At 47.4% G+C, this 12,379-nt stretch overlaps 1 protein-coding gene across 1 annotated transcript in view; it reads left to right on the forward strand.

Moving 5' to 3' along the window:
• Positions 1–12,379, forward strand: part of CABLES1 (Cdk5 and Abl enzyme substrate 1) — a gene marked incomplete at its 5' end in the record, with an annotated part of 118,407 nt that overhangs the window by 839 nt on the left and 105,189 nt on the right. Inside the window, one exon of the mRNA XM_006903054.1 lies at positions 23–316. Coding sequence (XP_006903116.1) covers positions 23–316 — 294 coding nt within the window. The remainder of the gene's footprint in view (positions 1–22; positions 317–12,379) is intronic.

Here is a 12,379-nt window from a genome sequence, read left to right on the forward strand (position 1 = left end):
CGGCCGCCCGGGGCTTCGCCAGCCCGCTGGGCGCGGGCCGGGCGTCCAGTGAGCCGCCGCCGGACGGCCCCAGGGGCGCGGAGCAGGAGGAGTTGGAGGAGGATGATGCCTTTACGAGCGTGCAGGTGCCAGCGGCCGCCTTCTTGAGCTCCGGGACCCCCGGGACTGGGAGCGGCAGCCGGGGCCGCCTCAACTCGTTCACTCAGGGAATCCTGCCCATCGCCTTCTCCCGGCCGACCTCGCAGAATTACTACGCCCTGGAGCAGCCGGGCCAGGCGGGCAGCACCGGCGCCTGGGAGCAGCTGCAGAGACCAAGGTGAGTCCCCAGGACAGCCGCGCGCACCCAGCCTCCCGCCGTCTCCTCAGGCTGCGGGACTTAGGTCCCCATTACCCGCATGCTACTGGATCCCTTGGTATCTGGCCAAGCGCGCGTGAAAGAGGGGGCGTCCACAGGGAGTGTGAGGTCACACGTGTGTGTCAAGCCCAGGTGCTCACAGAACAGGGGCGACGCACTCCAGTGGTGGGGGACGAGCGCTGGAAGTGCAAGAGCCCATAAAGAAGTGACACCAAAACCTTCCAGCCCAAGGAGGAGAAGAGGAATCTCCTGAAATTTAGGACAGAGCCTGCGAAATCCAGTCCAAGCTCCTGTGACACTGGTATGGTTCAGGTGTGGGCGCAGTTGACCTGAGGAGACCCTTCCGCCTCCCGCCGGCACCCACCTTTGCGCATGTGGAGCAAGAGCGAGTTGGATTCCCTCTGAGAAGTTCCCACCTGCCCTAAAGTCTTCCTGGGGCACAGAACCAGTAGAGCATTTCTTTTTACTTTCTTACATTCCTAAGAACAAAGGGGAGGACAGGGAGGAAATAGGCCTTGAGGATTCTGTACTCCAAGAGAAATCTTGTAGAGTTAGTTAAAACTTTGTACTTGCTGGTTGAAGTTCCCTGCAGGTCATTAGGACATTAGCAAAATAGTGAAATGTTGGGTTCGTGATTGTTGCTGGGAGAAGGACCTAGACTTTAGTAATGAAATGTTGTTGAAATGCCCAGAATTGTCACCATATGTTAACGCACAATCTCCAGGTTAGGACTGGGGAGCGCAGTGGCAGGAGACCCAGTCAGAGGAGGCAGTGGGAGTGTCAGCTCTTGTCAGTAAGGCCTCTGAGAGGTTTGGTTACAGAATAGACTCGGCTTGGGCTCAGTTATTTTAACCTCTTGGGGCCTCAGTTTCCCATCCTGGGGTGAGATCTTGTCAGATTTCTGCAGGCATCAGATGGAAAGGAACATTTTCTGACCCAACCTCTCTAAGCTCAGTCTTTCTCCTGCCCAAGTAAGAAAGTGGACTCACAGAACCCTTGAAATTTCTCTCCCAAGGGGAGAATGGAGAGCAAGCCAGGCTCTTGCCAAATCTGCTCTTGCTCCGATTTCTTCCCATCTGGGTGAAATCGTGGTGTGAAACATCGCAGACTGAGTGCACCTGGCCCACAGGTGGGGCACAGAGCAGACTGTGTGGTTGAGTTATCCCCGTTGGGCACAGGTGACAGCCTCTTCTGGCAGAGAGCTCGGGTGTCCCCATCGGTGGGGGTGTGGACTAGAGGGAATCCCTTCCTATCTGGGCAGGTGGCGCACCCTCAGCAGTTTTTGGGTATCTCACTGTTACACTTGACATCAAGGCCTGGCTGGTGATGACTCAAAGTTTGAGCTCAAGCCCAGTTAGTCAAGAGTGTCACAATGGAATTCTAGTAAACATACATGTTATCCTAAGCCAGTGTGGAAGCCTGGTCTGTGTCTGGTGAAGGACAGATGTGTTCTCCTGGGTAAAAGCAGCTGGAAATCAGATTACTGCACACTGCTGACTTTAAGAAACTCAACGCAGGGAATAGTGAGGATTTGTCTGTTAGTGCTTCTGATCCAAAGAATATACAGAAGGTAATCTCTGGCCCTATGATGTGGACCTCTCAGATTTTTATTGATCCCTTCCCCCCGCCCCCCGGCATCATTTAGATACGTCAGTACAACTTTGTTACATGACAGTCACGTTAATCTTGAGAATAATCGGTTTCTGGCAAATGAATAAGTTTTTGTTGTTGTTATTGTGATTTCAGTATTCAAGAGAAACAGCATCAAATTTAATATAGAGAAACAAAACAGGAATTTAAGAAAGGCTTGGAGAATGTGGGGAAGGCTGATTTCAGATTTGTGGAGGCGATGAAATATCTGTGGATGCTTTGGGCCCTGAATTCAGCCTCCGTTACTAATTTTGTCTGAAGGATGCTGCTTTTATGACCTGTAAAGAATATTCTCACCACGCTTGAGTGTTATTTGGAGTGCAAACTCGTTTGAACCAGGCCCCAGCCAGTTTTAGGAGTATAGTTAGCCTTCTTGGTGTGTTTGTCTTCAAGAAAGCCTAGTCCTGTGATTTCTTGAAGTCTATGCTCCTAGGTTGTTTTCAAGTCAAAATATACTTCTGTGGTATCCAGCCAACAACTTACTCTACTGATGATGAATTGATTCCAACTCATAAGGATCCTATGTTCTTGTTGTTATGTGCCGTCGAGTCGCTTGCGACTCATAGCGACCCTATGTACAACAGCCCTAAACTCTGCTCTGTCTTGTGCCAATCGCACTGTCTCTGACACTCATTACCCCAGTCACCGAATCAGTCCACCTCACAGAGGGCCTTCCCCTCCTACGCTGTTCCTCCACCCTCCGCAACATGATGTCCTTCTCCAAGGACCGGTCTCTTCTTACAGTATGTCCAAAGTATGTTAGATGGAGCCTCAGAGTGCTTGCCTCCAAAGAGCCACCCGATTTAACCCTTTCCAGGATGAATCTGTTTTTCTAGCAGTCCATAGTACTCTCAATACTCTTCTCCAGCACCACAGCTCAAAGGCATCAATTCTCCTTCTGTCCTCCTTGGTCATTGTCCAACTCTCTGATGCATAACAAGTGATTGCAAAGACCATGGCCTGTATCGGATGCACCTTAGTCTCCAGAGGGACACCATTGCTCTTCAGTACTGTGGAGAGGTCCCTAACAGCAGACTTTTCCATGGCAATGCGCCTTTTAATTTCCTGGCTACTGGTGCCAAGAGTGTTGACTGTGGAGCCAAGCAAACTAAAGCTGTGAACAATCTCAATCTCTTCACCATCCATTCTGATACTTCAAATTGGCCCAGGGGTGACTCTTTGTCTTTTTGACATTGAGCCTCAATCCATATTGGAGGCTGCAGTCCTTGACCCTCTGCAGCAGGTGCTTCAGGTCCTCCTCAGTTTCAGCAAGCAGGGTTGTGTCATCTTGGCCTCAAAGGGTTTCCAAGCCTGTAACTCTTTAGGGACACATACCCCACGTCTTTCTTTTTTTACGGAGAGATTGGTGAGTTTGACCTGCAAACCAGCAGCAGGATATCTTAACCACCCACCATCAGGGTTCCCTTCCTGGCATTCATGTCCATTGAGCCTTGCTACTCAAAAGTATGGTCTCTGGACCATCAGCTTTACCAGGAGCCCCTTAGAAATGTAGGGTCTTGGGCAGCCCCCCTCTACAATGTTAATGGCATTATGCAGTCTAACTAGATCCTACCCACTGTAAATCAATTCCAGCCCACCAGCTGCTTCTGAAGAGAAAGATGAGCAGTCAACTCCTGTATGGTTTACTGCCTATAGAAATCCCCTGGAGAGTCAGCAATGGGTCGGTTCCAACCGGATGGTACACAGTACCACTGCTTTTTAAATGAACTTATATCTCAACGAGCTCTGTTGGCCTGATGGGTAAGGAGTTGTACTGCCAACCCAAAGGTTTGAATCCACCAGCAGCTGAGAGGGAGAAAGGCTGTCTTCTTCTGTGTGATTTACAGCCTTTGAAGATCAGATTTGCAGTCACTGGAGGTCAGCTATGAGTTGATTCTGATTTGACAGAAATAAGTTTTAGAATAATCCAAAACTGTGTGGTTTGTACCCACCCAAGGGCACCTAGGAAGAAAAGTCTGGTGAATCTACGTCTACCCAAATGACAGCCAAGACCGTGTGGGAAACTTCTACCGTGTGACACATGGCATTAACACAATCAGAAAGGACTCTTTAGCAACGGCTTTCAGTTTCTTTTGGGAACATATAAAATCACTGTTTCTGAGTCTGCACCCTTGAAACCTTTTCTTTTTGGTCACGGTCATCTTGACACTCATAACACCAATCTTAGATGTCCCATGAACTTTAGATGTTGTAAGACCACAGGGAAGAACATCTCTGCAACCAGGCATGGCACAAAGTAGAATAAGAGATCAACAGAATGGTCATGCCATGTCTGTGCACTTGCTGTATACCTCATTTGACCTCTCCGTGTGTATCAGAGTACAACTATGCTACATAGAGTTTTCAGCAATTGGCTTTTTCAAGGTAGGGCTTCAGTCCTTTTTTTCTGGTGAACCCAAACCTTTTGGCTCACAGCTGAGTGTGTTAACTGTCTGCAGTGCCCGGGGCCTCCTACCCCTCACCATTTTCCTGTGAAGAATGTCTAGGGATTCTCGGGACTGTGGCTCCATGCTGGAAGTCACCAGGGTTTGTTCTCCAACCAGAGAGAGGCGAGGTGTTGAAATGGGAAGCCAAAAAATGCCTCCTGGCTTGAGGCCTGCTGTGTCTCTCTGAGTAGAGGCAAGGCTGCTTCAGGAAGAGGTGTTAATAGGTGAAAGGGAGTGTGAATTTATAAGGTGTGTTTTAAGACTGCTGCTTTTTTGCTCCGGAAAGCTTCATCTGAGGCAGCAGTTGGCAACAGCCTTGAGTCACTCCACTTCCTAGAGCTGGTGAGTGGCTGGCAGTGACCAGGAAGCCTACAGTCTGGTTCAGCTGTGGGGAGTTCTCAAACCTGACAAGAGTCATCACGAGGGAGGGGTGGGCCTGTGGAATCTCCCCACTCCCCTAATTTTTTTTTCCACCGCTGTAGGGAGGCTCTGGTGGCTTAGTGGCAAGAAGCTGCACTACAGTCCCAAAGGCATGTCATTCGAGGTCACCAGCTGCTCCACGGGAGAAGGACAGGCAGTCTCCTCCCGTGCGATTAACTGCCTCTGAAAATCCACTGGAGGGTCAGCTATACGTTGGTTCCGACTCTGTTGTTGGTACACAATATTATAAAATAGCATGCAAGCACCTGACTTCGTGTTATATGCTGAGTACTTAGACCTTAAAAAGAAGAAAGTGTGTGAATACAGACCCTGAAATCGGAAGTCTGAGCTAGGGGTTCAGATCCCAGTGCCTGCACTGACAGTTATATGCCCTGAGAAAGCAGCTTGGTGTTTTTGAGCGTGTCCTCTGAGAGGCTGACCTGTCTCTTGGACCCTTGTAATGGAGTAACAGCAACAACTTGGTTTGCATATACTGGGGGCTGACTGTGTGCTGGGCGGCTGATAAATGCTTGTTACATGCCCACATTTATTAATTACTGCATTATTCACAATAGCAAAGAGATAGAAGCAACCCAAGTGCCCATCAACGAATGAATGGCTAGAAAAACTGTAGTATATTCACAATGTGGAATACTATGCAGCACTGAGAAACAGTGAACTCGTAAAATTTTAGTCAACATGAGTGAGCCTGGATGATATTATACTAAGTGAAATATCTGGGTCACAAAAGGACAAATATTGCATAATATCACTGTTATAAAGCAAAAATGAGAAGGGTGGGGGTTGGGAGGAGAATAAGAAGGGCTAGATAATGAACCCTGTATTGAAACAAATGAAGGAAAGAACTATTTAAAAGGAATATATGGTTAGGCATTATGAGTTAAAACCACCAACTTTTCAGTTAGCCATAAGGGGACCTTATGCTTTGAGTCAGGACTTAAAATTCAGAGGTGCATGGGGTCACTTGGAATCTCATGAAGAGGAAGCTTCTCATTTCAGAGATGTGAAGGTATTTTTGGTGGCCTCCCTGTAGGACGAGTTGAGCTGTTAACCTAAAGGTGGGCTGTTTGAATCTGCCAGTTGCTCTGAGGGAGAGTGGTAGGTAGTCCTCCCCATAAAGATTTACAGCCCTGGAGACACAAAGGAGGGGCATTGTGAATGCAGCTGACTCGCAGCAATGGGTTTGGTTCAGTTTGAGGTTATTATGGTTCCTATTTTAAAATAGAGGAAAATAGGGCTCAGAGGAGGTAATCAGCCTGCTCATGGTTGCTCAGCCTGTAAACCATGTCAGTGCCAAAGCACAAACATCCTCCCTCCAGATCGCCCACTGGGTAGAAATTGGCTTATTCTGTGACCTTTCCTAACATCCTTTCCTAAAAACAAAGCTGTAGGTAAATGAGGAGGCGCCCACCATAGTGAGAGCGTGGAGACTGGGGTCCTTGCCCAGCTCTGTCACCACCTTGCTTGCTGATACCACGGTATCAGACAACTCCAATCTTGTGCTCTGACTGTAACCTCCTGACCCTTCTGGATTTGAAGTCTTGGAGGACTTTGGTCTCCTCAGCAGAAAGTAAATATAAGTTATTTGTTTGAGCGTTTTCACAGTCGGAGGCCCTGGTAAGGCTGAGGTCCTGCCTTGCCCAGGGACTGGGCCAGAGGCCTTTGCCCCGGGTTCTCCCATCACCCTCCTCCTCAGTCACACAGCTTGTCCTGTGGGAAGCGAGGTCAGAAGGGGAGGTGGGGCGGAAGCCTTCTCGTTGTTGGCAAATGCCCAGTGAGGGCAGCTCTCCAGAATGGATGGGGAAACCAGCACATGACCCTGAGCTGTGTCCCCAGGAGCCCTTTCCCCTCAGCAGAAGGCAGGTTATCTGGTGGGAGGGTCCCCAGGCAGGAGTGTAGAATGGGAAAGAACAGTAGGGGGAGCCCAGGTGATGTGACGTGATGAGGGGATGCCTGCTGGGTACTTGGGAATCTATCCGCTAAGCCCGCCCTTTCCATGGCCAGCAGCCTGAATGGGTCACCTTATCCCTCTGGCCTCATGGAATGGAAAGGTTAGGGCAGGTGAGTGCTGTCACCTCTCCCAGGTGTAGTTCCCTGGGCATCTTCTGAGGAGGCTGGGGCACATTTAGGTGGAGAGGCTGCATGGTATCACTCTTGAGAGGCAAATGTGGGGGTGGGTTAAGCTTGTTCTGTGTGACTCGAGTTTGACAGAATGTGAATGGAGGAATGAGAGGTTCCCTCAGTCTATGAGAGAACTTGAACATCACCTCGCAGTGCCCACTTTGGCAGTAAGGGTGTCACACCTGTGCCGATGACTCTAGAAGCCACCTGAGCCCAGAGCCCTCAGGAGAAGTCAGCCCTCCTGTTCCACTGTTCCTGCCTCTAAAAGACCTTAACTACCAGCAGTTCTAGTTTCAATCCCTAATCAGCACAGAAGGGCAAGAATCCAGTCACAGTGGATGGCCTGACCACAGGGGCTTTGTAATGTGTCAGGGATGTAGTAGAGGAAGTTCAAGTGTTGGGACTTAATTCCTTTTTGTCATTTATTCATTCAGCAAACACTGAATCTAATAAATATGAGGTAGGAGCCACAACTATGCTGGACACAGAAGCTACAGACATAAAGTGTATTGAGAGATGTGTGGCCGAGGTAGTGTGTTACTGCATGGTGAGCGTGCTGTGGTGGGGCAGGCACACTTCATCTCACCTGCTGTGGGGCCTGGTGCAATGCCACTCACAGTCATTTTTACTTAAGAGACACTTATGTTACCATGTGCTCTTTCAGGGACTTCAAGGGAGTTCATGTTTGTAATAACTTAGAGATGAGGAGTGGGCAGTGGTGGATCATTGGCAGGTTTTTCACCTTCCGTGTGGACACCTAGCTCAGTTTCCACTCCGTACACCTCATGCTCTGTCACCACCTGTCACTGGAGGTTTGTGCGCTGCTGTGATACTGAACTGATGTCAGCGGAGCTTCCAGACGAGGATGAAAAAGGGCTGGCAAACCACTTGTGAAATTCAACCAGTACAATTCCTGTGGGCTGGCTCACTGGCAGCCAAGAGCAACCTTAGACAGGTATTGCTGTTGCCATCCCCAGAGGATTAAGCTACCCAGTCACTTAGCTCAGAAGTAAGAGCTGAGTTTGCACATTTCTATTGCAACCCCAAAGGCACACAGTTCAAAGCCCCCAGCTACTCCATGGGAGAAGGACTGGCCATCTCCCGTGTGATTAACTGCCTCTGAAAACCCACCAGAGGGTCAGCTATGGGTCAGCTCTGACTCTAAAGTCATTTTAACTCTTGTTACTTTCCTACTTTGGCGTCCACCTTTCTGTCATCCAGGGAGGAGGTGTGTATGTGCGGAGCCAGGGCACAGTCGGGGCCAGCAAGGAATCTGTGGTGGTGTCATTAAGCCCTGCCCAGTACCCGCTGTGCTGACCTCCTCTCATCCACCTTGAAATGCCTGTAAACTTTATTGCCTCTCTTTCTCATCTGGTACTTCTTGTGCCTGGTGATGTTAACAAATAGATCATAAGTCTGGTATCACCCAAATTGGATTTGTAACCATGGTTCTGCCCCTCGCTTTGTAACAGTTCTTGTCCCTTAAAATGAGAATAATGATTCTGCTTCCTGGACCTGCGTCCTCGGTAGACAGTTTCTCGGGGCCATCTCTGCAATTTCTCATCATCACCCTTCCCCCTAGTCCAGGAGGTGGCAGATCATGGCCCTGGGACCACATCTGGCCCATTGGCTTTATTTGTAAATAAAACTTTATTGGGACACAGTTCCTTCCACTCATTTATAGGTCTCTTGGCCTATCTTCTGGCAGAGTTGAGTCATCTTAACAGAGAGCACATGGTCACAAAGCCTGTTTACTCTGTGAATCTCTGCAGGAAAAGCCCAGTGGCTCTGTATCCAGGAGATATACGCGAGTCTCCTTCTGGTCCCTTGCTGGCCCCTTCCCCCTGAGGGACCTTTGAAAACTCTACATCTGACCCTGTCAGTCTAAAATTTCTTGTATTTTATGCCAGGTGTCCCTTGGCCTGGCGCCCAGCTATCACTGTAACCTTAATTCTTGTGACCTTTCCTCTCCACCTCCTTCCTGAATTATTGTCACCATTGCAACTAGATAACCTTGGACTTGAATGTTTATGTCCCTGTCACAGGTAACTTGTGGCAGGTTTTATAGGTCGCCCAGCTCATGCCCACCCTTGAGGAGGGAAAGTGATGTGTGTGGAGTTCTGAGTACCTATACTTTATGAACATAATTTTGTTAAATTTGCATAGCTATCCTTAAAGCAGGAAATATATATTGAGTTCAGAATTGAGGAAACTGAGGCTTGGAGAGGTTAAGAAACTTGCTGAAGGTCTAACTTGGTGGAAGCACGAGATAGAATTGGGACCCTGGCTTCTCTAGGTTCTGGGCTGGGTTTCATGTTCAATGGCAGATTCCTTATGGGCTAGAAAGAGCCGCTGTTAAATCAGACATCTGAGCTGGTTGGCTTCCTGATCCGGCATTGGTGGTCATGGGGTTTACACCATGGAAATCAGCCAGAGCTGCAAGTCCAGGCCTTTTCTTTCTTTTTTTCCAGAAAGCTGGTATATGAGCACGCCACAGTCTATGCCACAGACCTCTCTGTTCCATTCACCCCTTGAAGATTGTGTGGAAAGTTACCGTCAGGAAAGTTTTGAAAACCCAAAGTTTTTGCAAGAATCTTCTGCTTACCTTAGTGATGTAAATTCCCCTGGGGGTTAGTTACTGGCCCCTACCCCCCAGCTTCCACCTCAAGAAATACCTGACTCCTCCATACCTCGGGCTGTATGCCACTTAAAAAACAAACTTTTTCCTCAGACGCTCTGGGTTAACAGACTGCTTATATTATATGCAGGAGTCCTAAAACCGTTAGCTTGTACTCTTTTACTACTTGTGTAAGCTTGTATTTTTATATTTATTTGGTTTTTAAAAGCCTCCAAGAACATAAAATCAATCAGGGCTTCCTAGTTTCCCCCCATTCTTTGTGTTAGCAGTGTGGATAATTGCACACCAGCTTATCATTAAGGCGGTTTGAGGTTTATTACTGCACATTTACTCACAAAGAAAAAAGCTTATAAAGCAGAATATATAAATGCTGGCAGTTTAGAACTTAGTGTATTATAATGATGTGTGTGTGTGTGTGTGTGTGTGTGTGTGAGAGAGAGAGAGAGAGAGAGAGAGAGAGAGAAAGGGCTCCTACTTGGCTGGTTTAAAGGTCATAAGGTACTTAAGTCTAAATTAAGTTCCGTGATAAATAGATGACAATCTATTTATCAAGACACTAATGAAGTATTTGAGAACTTGAAAGATGACCGTATGCATGGCACATTGATTTTTGTTACTAAGCACGTTTTCTCATTGATCCAGTTATTTAGAAAGTGAAATGTCTACATTTGCAAAGTCTCAGGGAAAGGAGAAAGGGAGAAATTATGAGTGGAAGTAGAAAATAAAAGTTTACAGCACTTTTGGCTTAAGCATAAAAATGAGGCGAGCATGTGGTTGATTTGATGCTGATGGATAGTTCCAGAAGTGTCATGGGCTAGTGAGTTAAATGCACTTTGCTTTTGGAGGGTGAATGGTGAAGATGATAAGATTTCAAATGGCGTGAATGATTGGAGAATTCCACTTACCCTTCAGGAAACTAACACGGGTAATAGCGTACTGATTGTTATCTTTTCCAACTCCTGATGATTCCAGGTGTAGCAGAGGAAAGCCATGTGCTTGAAGGTTTTTCAGGCTGGAAGGTTTTCAGTGGTTAGTTTGGTGAATTTGAACCTCAAACCTTTCAGGTAGCATCTGAGTGCAGAAGCTCTTTGTACCACCCAGGGACTGGGAAAATATGCCATTATTTGTTTGCGAGGTGGGACTGGGAAAATATGCCATTATTTGCGAGAGAAAGATGGGGAATCTTCTCTTGTGTGACGTACAGTCTTGAAACCCAGTGGAGAGTCAGCTCTGAGTTGGTTCTGACTTGGTGGCAGAGAATTTGAGTTTTCTATTTGTTTCTGTGGAATTTTATTAAGGCATTTTAAGAAAGCAGTGTGGTAGCTCTTTTGTAGATCAAACATTTGGACTCATGAATTGACTCCTCCAAAGTCATGTGCTATGTATGTGGCAGAGCTGGAATTTTGAAAACCACTTTGATGAGTTGAATTGTGTCCCCTACAATACATGTAGACTGTTCTGGTGGCCTAGTGGTAAGGAGTTTGTGCCGTTAACCCAAAGGTAAGTGGTTTAAATCCACCAGCTGCACCCGGGCAGTCTCCTCCCATGTAATTACAGCCTCTGAAAACCTGCTGGAGTTTCAACTATGAGTTGTTTTTTACGTGAGGGCCTTGAGGAAAACCCACAATTTAGGTTAACCTGGCTAGGCTTGAATCTCAGTGGTTTGGCAGTTCGGTTATGCTATGATACAATTCTCTTCCATGGTGCGATCCATTTGTAATATGTTGTAAGCTCAGACTTGTCCGTGTTAACAAGGCGGGAATGTATATTAATATTAATGTGGCCTAGGCTGTATTGGTTGTGTTAATAAAAAGGGGTTGGGTTGGAATGCACTCCCCTTACTTATTAAGTCTCAGCCCTGATCTGATCAGAGGGAAAGTTCAATGGAGTGTGGCTTGGCTTCACCTTCTCTCTTAGGAGATAATAGTAGAGAGAAGCCAGCAGAGAAGAGACCTGACCACTATCAAGAAAGAAGAGCTGGGAGCAGAGTGTGTACTTTGCACCCGAGGTCCCTGGACCTGGAGGACGATTGATGACAGACACGAGTAGATGGCTAAGGAGCACAGGCCCATAGATGTTGAAAGGAGGAAGACCTTCCCGAGAACTGACTGTGGCCTTCCCCACGGAGTTGGTGCCCTGAATTCCGAAAACAGGTCTGTCTTGGAGAGGGTGAAAGCAGGTTTCTCCTTGGACACTAGGAAGCCCCGTCTCACATACTTTAGGCATGCGGCCAGAAAGGACCTGTCCTAGAAGAAGGACAGCACGCTTGGAAGGGTGGAGGGACAGTGCAAGAGAGGAAGACCCGGGATGAGATGGATTGATACAGTAACTAGGGCAGTGGGGGTTGATGTGTCGGAAACAGTGAGACTGGCTCAGGACAGGATGGGTTTCAGAGCTCGTGTACATAGGGTTCACTATGAGTCGCAGGGGACTGGACAGCACAATACAGTAACAACTTCCCGAAATGTGAGAGAATATATTTCCATTTGTTCAAGCCTCCCACTCAGGTTGTTTCTGCTAGCGCAATTATAGATAACTAAGACGCCAACATTTACTGATTGTACACTGAATGCTTTAAAACAAGCAAACCCAGTCTCTACCAGAGCTGTATCATTCAAGAAAAACAAAGAATTCCATTGTTAAAAGCACTGAAAAAATTTTTTTCCTTTAAGATTAGAAGGAAAATGTATCTTCTTTTCCTTACAGAGGCTTTGAAAAATGTTGCAA

This window comes from Elephantulus edwardii, unplaced genomic scaffold (genome assembly GCF_000299155.1).
Source record: "Elephantulus edwardii isolate Elephantulus edwardi_28Jun2011 unplaced genomic scaffold, EleEdw1.0 scaffold00501, whole genome shotgun sequence".
In the NCBI taxonomy this organism is placed as follows: domain Eukaryota; kingdom Metazoa; phylum Chordata; class Mammalia; order Macroscelidea; family Macroscelididae; genus Elephantulus; species Elephantulus edwardii.